The sequence below is a fragment of the Chanodichthys erythropterus genome, chromosome 20, assembly GCF_024489055.1.
Source record: "Chanodichthys erythropterus isolate Z2021 chromosome 20, ASM2448905v1, whole genome shotgun sequence".
In the NCBI taxonomy this organism is placed as follows: domain Eukaryota; kingdom Metazoa; phylum Chordata; class Actinopteri; order Cypriniformes; family Xenocyprididae; genus Chanodichthys; species Chanodichthys erythropterus.
The window spans coordinates 21467849-21490426 of record NC_090240.1 but is presented as its reverse complement, the minus strand read 5'-3'; the positions used below and the strand labels follow the sequence as shown (position 1 = coordinate 21490426).

The 22578-nt window shown below is 36.8% G+C and overlaps 1 protein-coding gene across 3 annotated transcripts in view; it reads left to right on the top strand.

Annotated features, from left to right (window-relative positions):
• The window catches only part of arhgef25a (Rho guanine nucleotide exchange factor (GEF) 25a), a 107179-nt gene that overhangs the window by 65763 nt on the left and 18838 nt on the right, over positions 1 to 22578 (top strand). For all 3 annotated transcript variants that reach the window (XM_067370375.1, XM_067370377.1, XM_067370376.1), the window contains 9 exons: positions 85 to 195; positions 10744 to 10868; positions 14216 to 14282; positions 14663 to 14766; positions 14929 to 14998; positions 18482 to 18571; positions 20877 to 20969; positions 22095 to 22145; positions 22420 to 22497. In XM_067370375.1, coding sequence (XP_067226476.1) covers positions 85 to 195; positions 10744 to 10868; positions 14216 to 14282; positions 14663 to 14766; positions 14929 to 14998; positions 18482 to 18571; positions 20877 to 20969; positions 22095 to 22145; positions 22420 to 22497 — 789 coding nt within the window. The remainder of the gene's footprint in view (positions 1 to 84; positions 196 to 10743; positions 10869 to 14215; positions 14283 to 14662; positions 14767 to 14928; positions 14999 to 18481; positions 18572 to 20876; positions 20970 to 22094; positions 22146 to 22419; positions 22498 to 22578) is intronic.

Sequence of the window (22578 nt, the reverse complement as noted above, 5' to 3'; positions counted from 1 at the left end):
CCTCAGTACTGATGTTTGTGAAAGACCTTGAAGGTTGTGATTCCTGGTTGTTTTAAAGCATTGTATGTGTGTATGTTTGTGCAGGAGTGGAGAGATGGCCTGCCTGCTCTCGGCCACTGCGATCCAGGTATCCTGCAGTCCTACAACTTCCAGTCAGACTCTCCACAGGGATCCACCACACTAGGACATACACAGGTAAGTTAGATAGCCAGAATCAGACTATTTGATTCATTTTGAATACTTTTTTAAACCATAATTTATTTATAATTTATTTTAATTGAATGTTTGCTTAAAAAGGGTGCATGTGCTCTTTCTTTAAGTTTGATGCTTAAAGGGGACCTATATTACATCTTGTAAGAGGGGCATTATAAGTCTCTGTCCCCCTCAGTCCCCCTTTGTTGCGTGTTCTTGAGGGCAGGGTTTATGTAAATTTTAGGGTTAGTGATGTCAAGAAGTAGTCATTGTAGTCCCTACCAGCCATTTGTTGTAGTCCTTAAACAGAGGACTCTTTAAAAGAAAATATCTCCCTTTGCATTGAACTTTGAGCGTTGTAACTTTGCAGATGTTGTTTATGCTCTAACTTCAACATTAGACACTAACTAAAGTTAAAAAAGTGAAATCATAATCAACCACCCCTTTAAATAATTTGATAATATAAAATAGAATATAATTCAGGTGTCTAAGGCCCCGTCCACACGGAGACGCGTTTCTGTGTATACGCACAAATTTTGTATCGGATAGGCGTTTCGTCCACATGGATCCGACATTTTTGGAAGGTGAAAACGCTGTTTTTTGAAATCAGGTCCCAGAATGGATAAATCTGAAAATACCACCTCTTACGAAGTGTCTCTTCATAAGAATGAATAAAGGAAAGAGAAAACAAGAACAGAGGTTAAAAGGTTGCATTAGGGGCTTTCTGTCAGTTTGCACAGGGGTTTGATGTGTTAGTATCCATGCTGAGTGTAAGAGAGGCCAGATGGTTATTTGACTGATGGGTCATTTGTTGCCAGGCCCTCTTCAACAGGTTGAGCCTTTAAAGGTGAAAAGGCACTTTGATCCAACACACCTCTTCTTATGTTCTTATGTTGGGTTCTGTTAAAGCAATAAGCCACAAGAAGTCATGGTTTATAGTGAATTTAGAACAGCTAAGGGGCGTTGTTAGGCATGATGCAGAGCACCTAAATCCCCCTTAGCTGTTCTAAATTCACTATAAATCACAGCTTCACAGGCTTATTGCTTTTATAAAATGGTTCCACATACCTGGCGAGGTTTCATAAAATAAACACGCAGACACAAAAATGTAATGCTGTAGATAAAAAATATTATTCTTCAACCAAGCAATGTCTTTCTTTAGAAGTGGAATGATTGCAACACAGACGCTGCAACACACAGATGGAGTGGTGCAGTGATACTGATGTAATGCGATCACAGATCTGTGTTTGTAGAGTTATTTAAAACCGCTTAGAACACGGCTCAACTAATCATAATCAAGAACTGGAGCTATCTGTTTTATAATTTGTATTTTCTATTTTAAGACCTTTTTTTGAAAGAAGTCTTTTATACTCATTATCGCTGCATTTAATTGCTGTTTATAATGTAAATCTTAAAATTCCTATGATTGAAAAGCTGAATTTTCAGCATCATTACTCCAGTCTTCAGAGTCACATGATCCTTCAGAAATCATTCTAATATGCTGATTTGCTGCTCAAGAAACATTTCTTCTTATTATTAATGTTGTGCTGCTTATTTTTTTTGTGGAAACCACAATGCTTTTTCAGGATTTTTGGATGAATAGAAAGTTCAAAAGAGCATGTATTTGAAATAGAAAACTTTTGTAACATAAATGTCTTTACTGTCACTTTTGACCAAGTTAATGTGTTTTCCTGAATAAAAGTACACTCAAAAAAATGAATTGTTGGATTTACTTAAAAAAGAAGTGTCAAGTGGTTCCACGCAAATAAATTGAGTATTTTGTACAAATAACAGTTTAGTTGTATTTACAAAACAAAAGAAATTTAAGTAAAGCTGACAAAATTTCTTTAAGTAAATATAAATCATTTGATGTGCAGTTTAATTAATGATGTATGTTTATTACATAAGGTGAACACATTTATTGACTTAATTTACCTCATTAAATGAACTATTTTCTCTACAAAATGCACTCAAAAAATAACTCATTGAACAAACTAAATTGAATTGAGAGCAGGAATTTCATCCTATAAACATGTTCATATGAGAGCGCACAGCCTAAACACAGACGACACTCTTCTCCATAATGGTAACAACAAAATTCAAAAACATTACAGAAACTACTCTAAATGTCCAACATAACTGAACATTAAACACTAACATAAACTATCATTATCTTTCCCTTTACTGAAAAACACATAAAATAACACTTTAATCCCTAAATTTACTCTCCTAATGCAGTCCCTTGCAAAACATGCTGGGAACTATGGATCCACTGCCAGTTAGTTATGTCAACATTAATTTTTGCGTTTCACTCAGCAATGTTAAGCTGAAAGAACAAACACTTACTAAGTAAAGCTGACAATACTCATTTTTAGTAGAAACAACGCAGTTAAATTACGTTCATGTAGTTAAATGAGTTTTGTGAACAAGGGTGGTTTGAGTGAAAATAACAACAGTGAAAGTTCAATTTAAGTGAAAAATTAAGTTGAAACAAACAATCTATTGCTTTTATCTTCTGCTTAAATTTGAGTTATTTCATAATGTTGGTCTCAGACATATTGGACCCCACTGTATATTTTTGTATTTGCATGTACAGAGCCAAACACTGTGCAAAACACAAAAGCTGGAAGAGAGAGAATGCAAATCCAAATTAATGGCTAAATGTGGTGACATTCATCATTTCATTTGATCATTCCATCAGAAGTTGAGTGATGAAAGGAAAGGTAATTATGACCAGAGGTGCAGAACAACAAGGGGTGGAGACTGAGCTCTCCACTGTGATTATAACTGGAAATGAATTTCATATGTAGTACAGAAACAACATGAACTTCAGGTCTAGACTTGTAAGTAATACTAATCACAACCTCAGGCATTATTTAAAAGGACAATTGATGCAGTATTTACTCAAGTTCGTTTAAGTTTTCTTCAAATTACACTACAATTCGAAAGTTGGAGGTCAGCATGATTTTTTCTAATTTGAAAGAAGTCTCTTATAGTCAGCAAAGCTGCATTTATTTGATCAAAATACAGTAAAAGCAGTAATATTATGAAATATTATTAAATGTTTACATGACTTTTTTATGTTAATGTTATATGTTAAAGCTGCAGTCCGTAACTTTTTTTTTGGGTTAAAAATTATCCAAAATCAATTTTTGAGCAAGTGCAACCAGCCAGTGTTTAAAACTATCTCCTTACATTAGCCTGATTCACAACGGTAAGCTTGTAATAATGTTTTATAATAAGAGCGGTACTGGTGGGTTTCCACAGGAAATTCAAGCATGTAGCCGTTTGTCTTTGCATCATTGCGTCATGTATGTAAACATAAAGAACTAGTCCCAGCTAGTAGGCTATATAGCATGTGGAGGATGCTTCAGGCGGCAGATCATTTTTAGCCTTTTCTCACAGCAGCTGCAATAATTAAACTTATTTTGGTGGTGGATTGTAATCCAGAAAGGTCCAAATGACAATCATCAGTGACAACTGGAGATTCACCCGTAGTCAAAAGCAAAAGACTTCGGACTACGGAGTGGCTACAGAAATTGAAATCTACAGGTAACATGAATACTAATTACACATAGTCACGCACCACGGCCGCCTGCAGGATTTTACCTCAGGGTACCCACAGAACAAGCACCCCCCACTTTTTTTTTTCTTCTTTTTTTCGCTGTCCGGAAAAAGCAAATAATCAATTATTGTGTTGGTGGGAACGATGCTGTACAAATCGACTGTCTCTTTCCTTTTCACGCATTTAGAAAATCTGATGCACGTAAGCTAACTATAATCTTATGTGCTTTTGTAGATAGATGCTTTGTAATTTTTTTATGTTTTGTTTTGTTCTCTGAGCGGCTTTGTCCCGAAATGTGCGTATTGTTTTCAAAGAAACATGATTAATGAAAATCGAAGGCTCACTTTCTTTCACGTCAATGCTTCACTTTGCGTGTTGAAATGTTTGAACCAAGACCACTGCTCTATGGAAGTTCAAGTCCATTTACTAACAATTTAAATATATAAGCCTGTAGCCTATATTACATTATCATATGTTCTGTCATATAAACTGTATTAAAACTATAAAATAACAGTACAATTTACTTGCCTCAAACAAGTCAGTAGGTATAATTGGTATTATTATAATTATTGTTTTTGTTGTTACATGCCACACTTTAACATGTGAATTCTATTATCAGAAAACGAAACCCATTCAGCGTCGTCAGACTTTTATTTGTGCTTAATGGATAAAACAACGAAGCTGCACACTCAGGTTTATGGTGTTTTAAATTCTCTTCCGGAATCCTTGCCATTGAATTGGTTCCATTGAATTGATTCCATTGAATCCTTTTATCTGTCTGCGTTGAACAAGAAGGGGGCGGTAATGCACCAAAACGCTGGATGCCAACTGCCATAAAACAAGTTGAAGAAGAAGAAGCTTTGTTTACAGTCTGAGGGAGACGCACACTGTATACAAGCTATTCTACATTGTTTGTATTTTGGTATTGCTATATTTTTTGAAATGGTGCGCAAGTGTGCATGTCGCGGATGTCCTAATTGCCAAAAACAACGACGTAAAAGCGCATTACCAATGCCGACAGATGAAAGGATTCAATGGAATCAATTCAATGGAAAGGATTCGGGAAGAGAATACAATGCTGAATAAAGTCGTAGTTTTTGTTATTTTTGGACAAAAATGTATTTTCGATGCTTAAAAAAATGCGAACTTACCCACTGATGTCACATGGACTACTTTGATGATGTTTTTATTACCTTTCTGGACATGGACAGTATACCGTACATACATTTTCAATGGAGGGACAGAAAGCTCTCGGACTAAATCTAAAAAATATCTTAAACTGTGTTCCAAAGATGAACGGAGGTCTTACAGGTTTGGAATGACATGAGGGTGAGTCATTAACCCTTTGACGCGTATGATCACACCGGTGTGATTAGAACGTTCAGTGCATTACGTGACCAACTGCCAAATTCAAATGTGCGTGCGGGCTTTAACTGGCACTAAACCAGAGACGGACGCGCGCAGCGCTTTTCATATATCACATATATGCAGTGTTTTCAACCAAATAATGATTATTTTAGGTTTAGATTGTTTCAGACATTTAAATACACATGGGTACTAATAAAACAATATATTTAGAGTTTGTATAATACACAATGATGTCAGTAGAAGCAGAAATAACAATCCTTTCCATAATAATTAGACCACACGTTTTATTCATTTCAGATACACATTGTGAAAGTAACTTAAAAGTATAGTCTATTCTTCCCCAGTTCACTGGCTCACTTACTTTCATGTATTTCGGGAGAAGTGGATGAATTCACGGGTTGTAAATTCAACAGATCCGATTCTCTGCGCGGGGCAAACTAACATGGCGGCACCCATCGCTCATATGGCTCAACTAACATGATCATTATAAAGGTGTTTAAGCAGCAAGACACATCCACTTGCACATATTTGGCATATATCGGAATATCAGATATTTCATGGTATAGTTAACAAATTTGTGAAAATTTTAAATAAAAAAGGAAAAACAAAATACAAGCAGATCATCAGTCATACAGCGCTGCGGTGTGTCACGTAACAAGCAATGACGCATCACCACGGTCGCCTTAAAAAACTCACACTGGGGGGTCAGCCAGAATATTTTAAACTTACGTGCGAAAGGGTTAATGACATCATTTTCATTTTTGGGTGAACTAACCCTTTAAGAGGCTTCATTTCTCTATCCCTTCTCAATAATTTTAGGCCATTTTGCAAATGTTTCAATCGAATTTAGCTGTTTTAGAGAGCGTTTACTCATTTTGAACCTGTTTTTAAACATTATCTATCTGTAATGTCATTTTTCATGTGAGGAAAAAGCGATGAAACTAAACTAGCCAATCAGATTTCTTTTCACCCATATCCCCCATGCCCACCCATGCATGCACATACACACATTTGAGTTTACAACACACAAATGCACACCTTTATTTACTTTCCTTCTCTCTTGCCTTCTTAATATGTCATGAGTGTACACAGATAGATTTTAATAATTAATTTAAAAATTATGTAAAAAGTAATAACGCCATTAATTAGCACCCTCTCATGGTACGCACACTGCGTACAGCTGTATGGCTGCAGGCGCCACTGTCACACAGAACAAAGTATAACAGTAATAATCATTTGCACGGTTTGGTGTGATCCGAGCTAAGCAATCATTAGATTTAATCACCAATTTCAGAACAGAAGTCAGAACAAAAGTGGCAGACATGTTATGTACTTTCTTATGAAAATAATCTTATTTTGGTCATACTTCCAAGATGTAGAATCTGCGCTTCCGAAATACAGTATCCACACCGGTGTGGTGACCGACAGCAAACATCAGATTCATCCACGCTGAGGAGCTGTGTCGATACACAACTCAAGTAAAGATGATAATTCCACAAATAACTGCAATTGCAGGTTTCAAACAGAGATGGCGACAAAGAAGCACAACTTGCAGACTGCAGCTTTAAAATATAATTTAAAATAGAAAACTTTTGTAACATTAGGAATGTCTTTACTTTTGATCAATTTAATGTGTCCTTTCTGAATAAAAGTATTCATTTATATATAAAAAAAAAGAAAAAGAAAAACACACTTACTGACCCCAAACGTAGTCCATAACATAAGTTAATAGTGCTAATGGTCAACCAATATAATAAATTCCCCCCTTAATATCTTGTGCAGCTGGATTTTTTTTTTTTCTTACATAGATATTTACATATTCTTTAATGGAAAACAAGACAAACACTCTCCAGTGTTTATTGGGGTTAGTACTGGTGTTGCTATTCAGTGTTATGTGTTACTCTGAGACTTCCTGTCTCTCTCCATGGAAGTTTTAGTTTATACCATATTAATTTCTGTCTCTGATTCAGCTCAGCTGACAGCCCGCTTTGTACCTGACACAGAAAGATTTGCTGTGGGGATCCAACGTGAGTTTATTATTTGTTGGCTAATGGAAAATTCCTGAATGAATATGTAAGCGCTCCTCGGATCCAGCCTGTCTCCTGGACGGAGGAACACAGCATATGTTTATCAAACTGGATGTTTTGTTTTATTCCCCTTACAAACGGAGGTCTGACACAGCAGTTTGGGCGAGGGACCACTGATGATATAACCGTAACGTGAGTCTGTGTGTACCCTACATAAAAAGAAGGTTGGATCACCTCCCTCTGCTCAAGCTAACTCTAACAATTTCCTGTAGAAAAATAACAACCAATATGATCCCAGCTTTTTATTAAAGGTCTAAGTAAAGACTCTGGGCTTCTGGGTGAAGATAAAAAGGGGAAAGTGCAAGAGGGGGGTTCTCCTGCCGGCTATGCCAAAAACATCTGGAAATGATCTGAGTAGACCTGCGAGCCAGGCAGGAGTGATCGCACTCCTCTAAAACACACAAACACCACCCCGCACCAGAAAACAACACAACAGTGTAATATAATACTCTAACAGGCTTGACGGCACGCACGCAACAGCAAATTGTGGGCCGTAATGCTGGAATACAACACCGCTTGATGGACCAATACAACACAATATACACATGATTTTTAAGGTTTTATTTGTCAAAGAAATCATTCAGGTTGGACATATTAAATTGATTAAAAAGAGACAGTAAAGACAGAAAAGAGCAACCAGAGCATATTATTCAAAATGTCTCCTTTTGTTTTCCACGGAAGACAGAATATCACACATATTTGGAACGACGTGGAACGAGTAAATGATCAAATGATGCAAGGAACTTCCGTTCATTGTTTCTGAATAGACTGTGGCACATTTCTCTAACAAACAACACCCTCATAAACAAAGGAAGTGTTTTGTAAAGCTCTAATGAACAAACAAACTAAAAAAAAGTGATATGAGAATAGATGGATGGAGATGTGTTATCCATCACAAGGTCTGAGTAATGGAATTCTTGTTATGAGGAGAATGTGTGACGTTATAGTTGAAGGCATGTATTGTGAATTCTCACAATACACGCAGAAAGAGAGTGAGAAACCGGGGTCCTGAGAATGAAGATAAAGTGATGCTCCACCGGTGACTGTGATGTTAACCAAGCAGCTAAACAGCTTTGGTTAAAGGGTAGATCATATCTTGCCTTTAGTGCATTTAAGAGGCAGGGAAACACAATAAATAAGTGTAATTGCTTTTTCTGTTTGTTTGTAGAGGTTTTTGATTCCAACAAAAGGAGAATATGTCTATTGATGTACACTACTGCAGACACACTGCATGGAGAACAATGGCCAGTGGTTCTTTTTGTCTTTGCAGGTACATGTTTATGGCCTTTGCCCCTGGCAAATACTCATTTCTTCATTGCCTGTGTGTATATTCAAGTCTGCCATTGATTTTGTCATTCAACAGCAGTGATGCATATGTTATGCCACACAGAGCATTTAGATGACAGTTAATATTAGATGACAAACGGAAAGCCTGTTGTGGGTGTATTGCCTACATTGTGGGGACCAAATGGCTAAATTAATATGCTAATATTAATAATATGCTGGTCTTAATGGGATGGTTCACTCAAAAATGTAAAATTCTGTCCGTTGTTCCAAACCAGTGTTTTTTTTTATTTTTTTTATTAATAGTATACTATTATAGTATTTATTAAAGAGTTAGTTCACCCAAAAATGAAAATGCTATAATTAAGTACTCTCCCTCACGTCGTTCCAAACCCATAAGACCTTCGTTCATCTTCGGAACACAAATTAAGATATTTTTGATGAAATCCGAGAGCTATCTGACTCCTCCATAGACAGCAATTTAACTACCACTTTCAAGGTCCAGAAAAGTAGTAAAACATTGTTAAAATGGTTCAACCTTAATTTTATGAAGCGACGAGAATACATTTTGTGCCAAAAACAAAACAAAAATAATGACTTTATTAAACAAATTCGTCTCTTCCCTGTCATTCTCTTACACTGTTTACATTCAGCGCTTCCGGGTTCTATGTCAGAACGCCGGCTCGTTATTGGCCGGCATCACATGCATGCGTCATGCTGCTCACGTGAACAGCGTCGGCCAATACAGAGCCAGCGTTCTGACAAATTTGTTGAATAAAGTCATTATTTTTGTTTTGTTTTTGTGCACAAAAAGTATTCTCGTCGCTTCATAGAATTAAGTTTGAACCACTGCAGTCACGTGGACTATATCTTAATTCGAAGATGAACGAAGGTCTTAATATTAATATTTCAGCTTTTATTATTATATTTTCAGTTTTAGTTTCGTTCCTAATTTCCATTAAATTTTTTAATAATCCATTTAATTATTTTATTTAATATTTTTTCCATTAACCATTTTTTTTTGAATACTTTCTATTTAGTTAACAATAACAACAAACTATTTGGTTACTGACATTCTTCAAAATATCTTATTTTGTGTGCTGCAGAAGAAAGAAATTCATACAGGTTTAGAATAACATGAGGGTGAGTAAATTATGACAATGTTCATTTTTGTGTGAACTATCCCTTAAATGACAATCAGATTAGGCCTGTCAAACGATTAATCGCGATTAATCGCATACAAAATAAAAGTTTGAGTTTGTATAATATATGTGTGAGTAATGTGTGTAATTAATATGTATATATAAATACACACAAATTAATGTATATATTTAAGAGAAATATGGTATTTATGTACAAAAAATGTATGTATATATAATATAAATTATATAAAAATATAAATAAATACATATACTTGTAAATATTTCTCAAATATATACATGGCTGTGTTTGTATTTATATATACATAATAATTACACACAGTACACCCCCATATATATTAGGCAAACTCAGACTTTTATTTTGTATGCGATTAATCGTGATTAATCGTTTGACAGCCCTAAATCATATATACAAAGGTATAAAACTGCCCAGTATAAAACCGTGTGAGCATAGATAATATCGGAGTGATTTTTAGCACAAACCTATGTGGTATCATTCATGCCTGTAGAACAAATTACTTTTTAAATATTTTTGTTTAGGGAAATCCTTAAGCATGACTGTGAGGGACGTGACAAAGTGTGAGGATTTATAGCATAGTATGTCCTAGTTTGTGGTCCTCTGATGTGGTTAACAAACACATTAACAAAGGCAGGACGTCTTCAGACATCCTCTTTCCGTCTCAAATCATTGAACAAGTTGCAGGGCTGTCTGCACGTCTATCCTCCGCTTAAACAATGGTGAAAATCAACCAAAACAATTTGACATGAGTTTCTATGAGAACGTGATGACTTCATGGGGTCAATGGCATTGAGATTCAGAGTAGTGTATCTACTCTGTCTCTGTGGTGTCATGCTTATTGGTAAGCGCTGAATACCTGTTATCATTCAGTCACTGTCACCAGCAGACCCAGCATGCTCCTTTCCTGTCACCTAGGCAACCTGAGCTATTACAACAGCTCGTATGTTCCCACCCTGCTCTCTCTCCTCTGTATTATTCCTCTCTGTCCCTGCAGCCATCCCTGAAGCGAATAACATTTCAGCATTATGTCTCATCTCTTATACACAGTTATCCCCTCTGTGCCTGCAGATCACCCCGTGCACCAGCCTACAGGCTGACGACAATGGCTCTGTGTTGACGGATGACAACTCCAGCCAATCATCAACCACCATAGACAGCGAAGAGGATCGGAAGAGTGCCTTAGAAAAAAGCATGTGTGTGTGAAATCTCCTTCATTTGCAACTTGAGTTATGTAACCTAAGAAATTCTTATTTTAGGCATCTTATGTAACAGAAATGCTTAATTTAGATCTTTTTAATACTGTATTACTTTGAGATTTAAACAGTTTAACAGAGCAGACATCAGATGTTCATCAGTACACCGGTTCGTCATCCCTGATGGAAAATCCAGTTTAAACTAGTAGGTGGTTTACTGACTGCTTCAAGCTGGTAGACTGGCAGGCTGGTCATAACAGCGTAAAGGCCTGCTGGACGAATATGGCACGCGTTTATCGTCAGCGTTTTTCAAGATGTTTTTTGTGTTCACACCCAAGCGATTTTCACTGGCGATGCGCAGAGTGAACGTGCAAATTCACTCCCTGACAGTATGTGGCGCTTGTGCTTAACGGTAGTGCAAATACACATATTTATGATATTAATAAAGTTAAAGAAGATAAAAATGCAGATATTAAATGGCATATATGAGAGATGGTAGTCAGAAACAGTAGTGGAAAATAAACATTTATGAAATAGACATTCTCAACTATATTTCTTGAATGTAAAAGAAACAAACTGCAAAAATACAGAAATAATACACATCTATTGGTATGGCCAAGAACTGGCAGAGCACCCATAGCGTGCGTCTCAATCAGCTCCCTAGTTCACTAGTCAGGCACTGATCAGGGAGTCGGCCACATTAATTTAAAGGTACAATTTGTGATATTTTTTTCCGCTAGAGGTCGCTAGAAGCCTATTCAAAACAAAGGCGTAGTTTGATGACGCCAAGTTTTAGAGCGGAAACTTGGGACATGTGGTCTCCATCTCAACGGACGGTGCAAAAGAATAGGGATTGGAGTCTGGAAGAACTCATGTTCGTGGATGCGATTATTAAAGTTACCGTAGTATGAAGTAGCGCAGGACCGAGTGTTGCGGGAGCTGAACGAGGCCGCTGGAGCGATTGATCAACACACGCCTCACGAGCAGCGGGACTTTTATTATGACACAGTCGCCGGCGCCGCTTCCGCTTTTCCGGTCATGAGTTTACGGGAGCTGTCCTTGTCGACAGAACCAGCGGCAGATGGTAAACAGTAATCATGTTCCATAAATAAGTAACACAATCCAGCATAAAACGTGCAAGAAGTAAATAAGGAACTGCTTGAAGCAAGCTAGTGGTTTGCTGGACGCTAGACACTACTTCCGCATTTGTCCACGGCACTGTTGTCATGTGGTTTCTACGTCAGTAAAGGCGGTAACAAAGGGTAACTCACGTCATTGACAGGCGACTGCACTGCCCCGTGTCACTGTTTAGAATGGGAATTTTCTCATGATTTACAAGTAGTTGAAAACATTAGAGATATTGTTAGTAATCAGCTGGACAAAATATATAACACTAGCCTAGTGGTTTTTGGATATTTTACTGCAAAAATTTTACATATTGTACCTTTAAATGGTATACTGATACATGACCAAGGAAGCTAGGGAGCTGTTTGAGACGCAGGGATAGTTTGTAGGGGTCTTCCTCGTCTACTTACTTTCTCTTCGTCGTCTTGGGCTGCGTTCCAGTTCGGTTTTTAAATGCCCTTCCCTCGCTAACTTCACTTGGTCTCGTTGACTCGGATGTACGTCATTGCTTATGTTGCACGAGTGCCCACTTCTGGCGGAACTTTTGTATGGGCTGAACTGGAACGTCCTAAGCCCTTGATCATCACTTGGAATCCGCAATGGAGCTGATTTATTATTTATTTTTTCCCCTTACAAATTTGTTTAATACAGCATTCTATATGTATATATATATATATATATATATATATATATATATATATATATATATATATATGTGTGCTTTAAATGTTTAAAAAATAATGTATATATCATTGAGTTGTTTGTGGTGGGGTAAAATAAACGCAATATGCGGTGACGTCACAATCGTGTTGCATTGTGGGTTATGGAGCTGCCTGAAGTGTACATATGAAGTAGACTCGCTCCCTCGGTCAAAATCAAGGGAGCGAGGGTCTGTCCATATAAACTTCCCTCGTCCACTTCACAAAGTGGAACGCACTTCAAAATGGCGTCAGGGATTCCCCCGAGGGAAAGTGTTTAGGGAAGTTCGCGAGTGCGTGTCTAAAACCGAACTGGAACGCAGCCCAGGTGTCAATGTGTGCTCGGCAAGACTGTTTTGTGCTTGAGCGCCACCAAGTCATGTTTCAGTCCACCAAGTCAACTTCAGTAGCTCCAGGCACGTGAACAAAAGCACCAATCTTATTGGTCGGCCAGTTTTTAACGCGGCGCGTCAAACCAAAAAAACGAACCCGAGGCAATGACGTTTTTACGCCTCGTGTTTTTCGCGTCGGCGTGCACACTCACATTAGCGCCCGCTGTTTAGTCAAAAAAAATTTTGATTGCAACGGTCATTAATCGACTGTCTGTGAACATGGCAAACTAGCGATTAAAGACTACAGATTTTAGCCTAGGATTATAGGAATCTTTTAGGATTTGCAAAATTGATCTCAGACGACCAAATCTTGGCCAAAATCGCACAGTGTGAACCCGGCTTTAGATGAACTAAAGACCAGCTAAAGATAATCTTAGACCAGCTAATGACCAGCATGGACCAACTAATGACGTTCGTAACCAACTAGAAATGACCTCAAATGGGTTTTTGGAACATAGTGGTTGGTAGACCAGCTAAAGATCACCTTAAACCAGCTAAAGATAATCTTAGATCAGCTAATGACCATCTTAGATGAGCTAAAGACAACTTAGACCAGCTCATGATCATTAACCAGCTAGTGACCAGCTAAAGTTCATCCTAAACCAGGTAAAGATAATCTTAGACCAGATAATGACCAGCATAGATCGACTAATGACATTCGTAACCAGCTAGAAACCACCTCAAATTGGTTTTTGGAACATAGTGGTTGGTAGACCAGCTAAAGATCACCTTAAACCAGCTAAAGATAATCTTATATCAGTTAATGACCATCTTAGATGAGCTAAAGATAACTTAGACCAGCTCATGATCATTAAACAGATAGAGACTAGCTAAAGCTCATCCTAAACCAGGTAAAGATAATCTTAGACCAGATAATGACCAACTAGAAACCAGATACCATGTTCCAAATCAAAGCTACCAGCATAAAATGGATTTTCCAGCTGGGATATTCACCCATTTCAATAAAACAGGCCCTTCGTCTAGTCCACAAATAGCTCCTTGATTATTAATATGCTGCGCCAGCCAGAACTCTGCTAATATTACATGCTATATATATTACTCACAGCACATGTTTTCAGCTGTCAGATATTGTTAATGTTTTGAATGAAAATTGACTACTTCTATTCTGCAGGTATGTTCTGAAAGAATTAATAGAGACAGAAAAGCTGTATGTAGCTGATCTAGGACTTATTGTGGAGGTGAGCTTCTTTTTTGGGGGTGGGCGGGGGGGTTGAGTTTAAAATATCTATTAACAAATCGCATGTGGATTTGATCAACTCTGTTATGGAACACTATCAATTTTCCTGTAATCTTAGAATGATTTGAATGCATTTCAAAGCATTAAATCACCACAGAATTAGATTTGATATATCAACTGACCTGAATTCCTCTCAGCTGTAATACTGATCACAGTATAAATTAAAATAATGGTGCCTGGATATAAAATATTTGGAATATGATGATCTACATGTTTTTATGAGGATGATATTTTATCAGTTGAAATGCCTCAGATTTAATAATAAAAGTGTTTTTTATGGTTCATGAGCTGTGGAAGTTCATCATGTTCTGTCTCTCGCAGGGCTACATGGCCACTATGAGTGCTAAAGGAATTCCAGAAGACATGAAGGGAAAAGACAAAATAGTTTTTGGGAATATTCATCAGATCTACGACTGGCATAAAGAGTGGGTTTATCTGCGATTGTGTGTATCATGAATCTGATTTTCAATATATTCCTAAACTGTCCTTTTTTTGGCTGGGGGGGAATGTCTGGAATTTACTGCATGCAGACTCCATATGGTCTTGCTGATGACTTATGGTGAGCTGTATGTCTGTTCTCTCCTCAGTTATTTCCTGGGTGAGCTGGAGAAATGTGTGGCCGAGCCTGAACGACTGGCCCAACTTTTTATCAAACATGTAAGTCTCTCTATTATTCTCATTTTCCTTTCTGTCTCTGCCTAGCAAGACTGAGCAGAATCTTCTCTCACTTTGAGTAAACAGAGCTGAGAAAGCACAGAGGTTTTTAACACGCACACCCACTTTAACACCCCATTTATCCTCCCATCATCCCACTCTATTTCTGTTCCCCCCCCTCCCCATTACTGATACAGCCCATTTAAGACTGTGTATTTGTTTGTGTGTCCATTGTCTCACCACCACAAGGGAAAAAGAGGCGGGAAAAAAGGTATAACAAGCACGGCTATGTCCTTTGATAACATTGGTGCTTTACACAACAAGTCTATTTCTGGAGTTCAGTCCTACACTATGGACATACTCACATAAATAACTCACCAAGAAGAAACAACACAGCTCCCGGTGCCCACAGGCATACATGTGAAAGACTAAAATTTGCGGATTTACAGTTGTGGAAGTACTTCACAGTGGCAGTAATTTGTTTAAAGCTGCCACATGCTGTGATATAAGTTTTGGTGGTGGATCAAAGTGTTTTGCTTAGATAAAAAGCACTGAGTTACTGTACAAATTGACATCTGCCAGCGTTTGCCCCTTTCTACTGTTTAATGAGTCTGAGCCCTTTGGGTAACATAAAAGGCTTGAGGGGAATAAAGAAACTTATAACACAAATCTAAAGGTTGAGTCAAACTATGAAACAAGCGTAGTGGGAAATTGGCTGGTAATGAGAAACAGTAATGGAGGGTAAGTGAGGGCCAGGCTCACTCTTTGTCCTGTCCCTACTCTTTCTTTTTTTCTTTTCACAAACAAGACCCCCCCTCGCTCTTTCAAATTTCCTCGGCCTCCGCTCTCAGCCCCTCTTTAACTAATACAGTACATTACAAAGTTGTGAGACACTTAAGTTATGTCATGACTTCCCAACTTCCAGTCAATGATGTGTAATGTGGATAAATTAAGAATGGGTTGCAAAATTCTTCAGCTGGTCTTAGTCTTATAAGGACATGTCACTGAAGTCATCTTCTGAATCAGTAGTGTTGGCTGTTTTCCTTTAAAAATTAGCTAAACATATTACATGGATATTAATGTATTATATTAAAATACAATTATTATATTAAATTCAATTATATTAAAATTTTTTAGTTTATTCTTATATTTTTCTATTGGCAAATAGCTGTTTAAGCATAAATTAACAAATTAGTGGGGTTTATATTTAAAACAAGATGTAACATTTGTTAACATATAAAATGTTATACAGCAATATTAAAGTAGGTTTCTTTTTTATTTAAATGCCAAATTGATAAATATTTTACAAATATGCTAGTTTCCATTAAGTTGTGTTCATTCACAATACTTTATAAGGTTTAAAACTTGTATTAAAATTAAAGGTGCCCTAGATTAAAAAATTGAATTTACCTCGGCATAGTTGAATAACAATAGTTCAGTACATGGAAATGACATACAGTGAGTCTCAAACTCCATTGTTTCCTCCTTCTTATATAAATCTAATTTGTTTAAAAGACCTCCGAAGAACAGGCGAATCTCAACATAACACAGACTGTTACGTAACAGTCGGGGTGTACGCCCCCAATATTTGCATATGCCAGCCCATGTTCCCAACATTATGAAAGGCATTACAAGGGCAGAACGCTTGGATGTGCACAGTTGAATCATCAGACTAGGTAAGCAAGAAAGGACAATAGCAAAAAATGGCAGATGGAGCAATAATAACTGACATGATCCATGATTACATGATATTTTTAGTGATATTTGTAAATTGTCTTTCTAAATGTTTCGTTAGCATGTTGCTAATGTACTGTTAAATGTGGTTAAAGTTACCATCGTTTCTTACTGTATTCACGGAGACAAGAGCCGTCGCTATTTTCATTTTTAAACACTTGCAGTCTGTATAATTCATAAACACAACTTCATTCTTTATAAATCTCTCCAACAGTGTAGCATTAGCCGTTAGCCACGGAGCACCATCAAACTCATTCAGAATCAATGTAAACATCCAAATAAGCACTGTACTTACGCGATTAGACATGCTGCATGACGAACACTTTGTAAAGATCCATTTTGAGGGTTATATTAGCTGTGTGAACTTTTTTTTATGTTGTTTAAGGCAAGCGCGAGCTCTGTGGGTGGGGAGCGTCAGCATTTAAAGGGCCACACACCCTGAATTGGCTCATTTATAATGATGCCCCAAAATAGGTAGTTAAAAAATCTATGGGGTATTTTGTGCTGAAACTTCACAGACACATTCAGGGGACACCTTAGACTTATATTACATCTTTTTAAAAAAGGTTCTAGGGCACCTTTAATTAAATTTATGTTTTAAAAATATGCAAGTTTAGAAAATAACATTATTTAATGAATTCTCTAAAAATATTGTTGATTGTTATTTTTCATTGTAAAATGACAGAAATGCTGATTAAGAAATTATTTTGTGCTGTGTTAAGTCACATGGTCCATATAAAGCTATTGTCAGAACCATTTGACGTTTATCCAATCGGCCTGTCTCCAGGCAACTCAGTCTGTGTATTGAGTGTGTTTATTTGTGTGTGTGTGTGTGTGTGTGTGAGAGAGAGAGAGACGTAGAAACGTAGTTATAACATCCTACTACCTGAATGCAGTGAGAGAGAGAGAGAATGGGGCTCTGATTACATTGAGGATAATTGGACTGAATTATACATGGCCTTCTGCTCCCTCTCCTACATCAGTGTTTTGTAATCTCTCTCTTTCTATGCAGTCACAGCACGCTGCTCTTATACTGCAGACAGTCTGTTTCAAACTTATTTAAACACTTTTAGCAGCTTGAAAGTTTCCATCAAATCACCTCTGTCATGATACATGTCCACTGCTGCCTCATGTCTATCTCTAGCTGCATTTACAAATGATAAATACATATTTTTTCTTAAATGTCTTTGATATATTTCAGTAACATCATGGTTACTGTTTCATCTTATTGGCAACAATTTTCTTGACTGCATATAAGATTAAGTAGTGTGTGTATATAGTAAACATGGGACACTAAAGTCACGCTTACAAATATCTGAATGACATAACATGAGATACAAAATTTCAAACTAAGTGTTTTCTGCAAACAAATGATACTTTTCTCAGAACTAACTGCAATGGTGTTTCTGCAACCAGCTGGTGTCAAAGTGATTTTTGGTGGCCCTCAAGATGTCCTAGCAGAGTAATCGCATAAACAATGGACATAGAAAGAGACTGAATATGGTTTATTTCATTTCTACAGTAACTGTTTTTTTATATGTAATTTGAACAAACTTGCTTTTGTGAAATGTTTTGCTTGAAAAGTGTGCTATATTTCATTAAAATAAATATCACTTGGTTTAATATTTTGTTATATAATTTCAAGACATTCAAACATTTTTACTGTGGTTTAAGTGTACGTATACTTGTTTGGGTCCACTGTATAACTACTTAGCTAATTCTCTCTGTTCTCTCCGTTTGCACAAACTGCAGGAAAGACGGCTTCACATGTATGTGGTATATTGCCAGAACAAACCTAAGTCTGAGCACATTGTGTCAGAATACATCGAGACCTACTTTGAGGTAAGTGCGTGTAAAGAGCAAGCACACAAACACATGTATACACGCTCTAGTGGAGTCCTCAAAGACACAGGTTAAGCGCAAGGGTCTGTTTTGGTCGCACAGGCCCATCTGTGTAAATATCTCAAGGCAGACTGTCTCGCTCTCTTTCCATTTGCACTGTGTGTGTGTAATAATCACTCAGTGGACAGTGAAGGGCACGACTGACCTATCAATTCTTGGAACAGACAAAACAGGGGAGATGCTTGATCGAAAAATTTGACACTTAATGGATACTTCTCAGTGCTGTGCCAAAACATTTGGAGGTTTGAAAGCTGCCATTACTTTAGGGGATAATGGATCAAGGAGAGTGTTTGAGTGGAATACCAGCAAACCAATGCATAGCCTAAAGCATACTGTGCAGTATTGTATACTACCTACTATTTTCTTTTCTTTTTTTTTGTATTTAAAACCATAAATGATGCATGTTTCCTACAATAGTTAACTGATTTTTGTCGCATAACCCAGGGCTGCCAACTGTTGAGTTTAGGGGGGTGTAAAAAAAACAACCTTGCATCACAATAAGTGTATTGTGATTGCCAAAACATTTGATAACTAAACAGAATTTCATTAAGTTTAGTGACAACATGTTACAATGTTTACATTGTACAAGTAGGCTACTGTTTTTATTAGTAATTTCACGATTTAAATTTATAAGCTTGCGATTTGATTCTGATCTTGATAAAATATCAATTCAACTGGATAAATATCAGGTACAGTAGCTACATGTTAATTTTTCTCAAGGGAAAAATCTCTTAAGTAATACTGTAACATACAGGGAGCCCTGTCAGTTGGTATTAATATTATTAAATATTAAAATTAACAGCTCAAAATAATTGAATGCCTTTTTTTATAATAATGTTATATTTTGTTAATGATATGAGTAAAAATATCATAATTATGCAATATAGTACATATATTTAGCAAAATACTTCTCTCTAGCAAACATCCTATGGTCAATAAATGGCTTTCCTGAGGTATAATAACATATATGATATATTGTTCTCCAGCTGTTTTATTGACCTCTTTCCACGGTTGAAACACTACTGTTTCAAAATGCCTTCTAATGTTCAGTTATGTTTACGTAAGCAATAAGTACTCGAGGCTGTGCTGTATCTGCTTTGCATCGTGCCTAACAACGCCCTTCAGCCATGACTTATTCACGATACAGCACTAGCCTCGAGAACCTTATTGATTTTATAAAACGGTTGCCACACAATACAAATATTAAAACCAAAAATATGTATCAATGCAACTTTAACTTTCACTAAAAGCCTTCCTTCCACCGGAAAAAAATAGTCCCTGACCGTGAACAGCAACAGAAGTTACATAATTACGCCATTAGATGGTGGCAAAGACTCTCTTTATGAGTCTGTCAGTCAGTAGCGAAGACTTTCATATTGAAAAGACTGAATTGTTTTGAACACGGAACAAGACGCAACTGACAAATGCTTTGACTAGCGCTGTCAGTCACGGGAAAACCCCTTAACTATTAAAAGGACAACTTAATACATCGGACATTTAAACAGATTTTTTATTATGAACATAGGACTGACCTGAAGGAAAATGCTAAATCTGAATGCAGGTAATAAATTCTCTCACTCAATCTCTTTCTCACAATACTCTTCTACATAATACAGTAAGCTTCAATGAACAATATCAATTGAGAACATACAGCTTACGTTGCTAAGAAGGGTTTCTAAGGGTGTTGTGTAGTGATACACAGAAATGTTGGTTGAAGCGGTCATAGTCGTGTTTTATCGTGAATAAAGAATCAGAATCAAGGACTGGAACTAACAGTTTTATAATTACAATTAACCTGTAGTAAAGAGGAAGAGATGATCAGTTCACGTGCCGCTTGAACTACAGCACCAAAGCGACGTGTCACAGCATATTTAAAAGCGGCAAAATGGTATTATTTTATTTAATTTTTTTTAAATTGACAGAATTTACGCGAGAGCGTTTGGACAGCATACGACTCCTTATGTTTTTGAATCGTTTTTGTGGTACTTTGATGTCGTACGTTGATCGGTCTGTGCTGCGCCGATGCATCTTTAACAAGCCTAAACATTGCAATTTAGTGCATTGCATTGTGGGTAGCTCATTGTAGCACATTTGGGTATTCCATGAATTTTATACTGCACATGGTATGCATACTGCAAAAAATTTGTTTTAGTAGTATTATCGTGCGCTATGCAGAATATTGGTTTTCTCTCTTTGAGCATAAATACAGTCAATCAGGTGAATATTTGTGTGTGTTTGTGTGCAGGAACTGAAACAGCAGCTCGGTCACAGGCTGCAGCTGAATGACCTGCTCATCAAACCCGTGCAGAGGATCATGAAGTACCAGCTGCTACTGAAGGTGAAACTGAGTGCAATATGTAGACGCACACAAACACACATCACACACATTCTTGTGCACTCATGGCTTATTCTATTAGGAGTGTTGTGGACCATGTCAAATCAATTACACATTCATAAAGAAAAGTAGAAAGTCAAATTATTATCAAAATATTATTGGAGATGTATTTAATTTTAAGATCAAGTAGAGAAAAAGTGCACACTCTTTGTACATTTTGTACAATTTAATTTGACTTTTTACGTGACTTTTCTGTATTCGATAATCTATTTCTATATATAATCAAACAATACTTTAAGTGGTTTCAGTTTTTCTTAACTACCTTTCAAAAGTTTGGGGTCTGTTCGATTATTATTATTATTTTTTTTAATTCTTTTTGAAAGTCTCTTATGCTCACCAAGTCTGCATTTATTTGATCAAAACTACAGTAATACTGTAAAATTTTATATTATTACAATTTTAAATAACTGTCTATTTTAATATATTTTAATTTTCTTTCCTGTGATGGCAAAGCTGAATTTTCAGCAGAATTACTCCTGTCTTCAGTGTCATCATTCTAAAATACTGATTTGGTGCTTGAGAAATATTTCTTCTTAGTATTAATGTTGAAATGTTTTCATGGAAACAGTGATACATTTTATTCAGGATGTCTTTACTGTCACTTTTAATAAATTTAATGCGTCCTTGCAGAATAAAAGTATTAATTTCTCTTTTTTTTTTAAAAATCTTACTGACCCCAAAGTGGTAGTGGTAGTTTATATTCTGCCGTTGTTGGCAATCACTGCTTGGCATTTTTTGTATGCTGATACCTTTGGTGTTAAACTTGTCACAGTAACACCACAGACCTGTTACTAGTCACAACATATTAAGATATTTTTATGGAAGAGTAAAAGTAAAATGTTGCCAACTGTCGTACTGTGAAATTTAACTGAAATATCAAAGGTTCTTCTCAGCTGCATTGCAAGAGTAGAATCACCCACATACATTTCTTCTCATGTTCATGTATCCGCGATCTCACTGCACAGAATGCTCTTAATTAGTTTCCACACACAAGAAGCCATTAGTACAAATAGACCCTAAAAACAAAAATAGAACATTCTAGAGCTCACGCTGTGTGTCTCGCGACAGGATTTCCTCAAGTACTACACAAAGGCTGGGATGGACACTGAAGAGCTGGAGGTATGAGTCACTCAGACACTGTAATTATGCAAGTTTTATTTCTCAATACAAGAAGAATCACATAATCCCACTAAGGAACATTGTGTGATTCCTTGACCCTGCCAACATGTCTTTTTTTCTTCCCTTTGGTTCAGTATGAGCCAGAAATCAGCAATACTGTACTTTCTCATAGGCTTAAGTAAAGATTTGAGGTCTGTTTCCACACATTGCTCTCTCTCTCTCTCTCTCTGTCATTCTACATCTTTCTTTCTGTCTTTCTTTCACTCTGGAACAGAAAGCAGTGGAGGTGATGTGTTTTGTTCCGAAGCGCTGCAATGACATGATGAACGTGGGTCGGCTGCAAGGCTTTGAGGTATGGCGCCAGACTCAGGCTGTGGTTTAAAGCTGTCGGTCTGTGGAAATTCTGAAAGCTACTCTGATCCCCTGAAGCAGG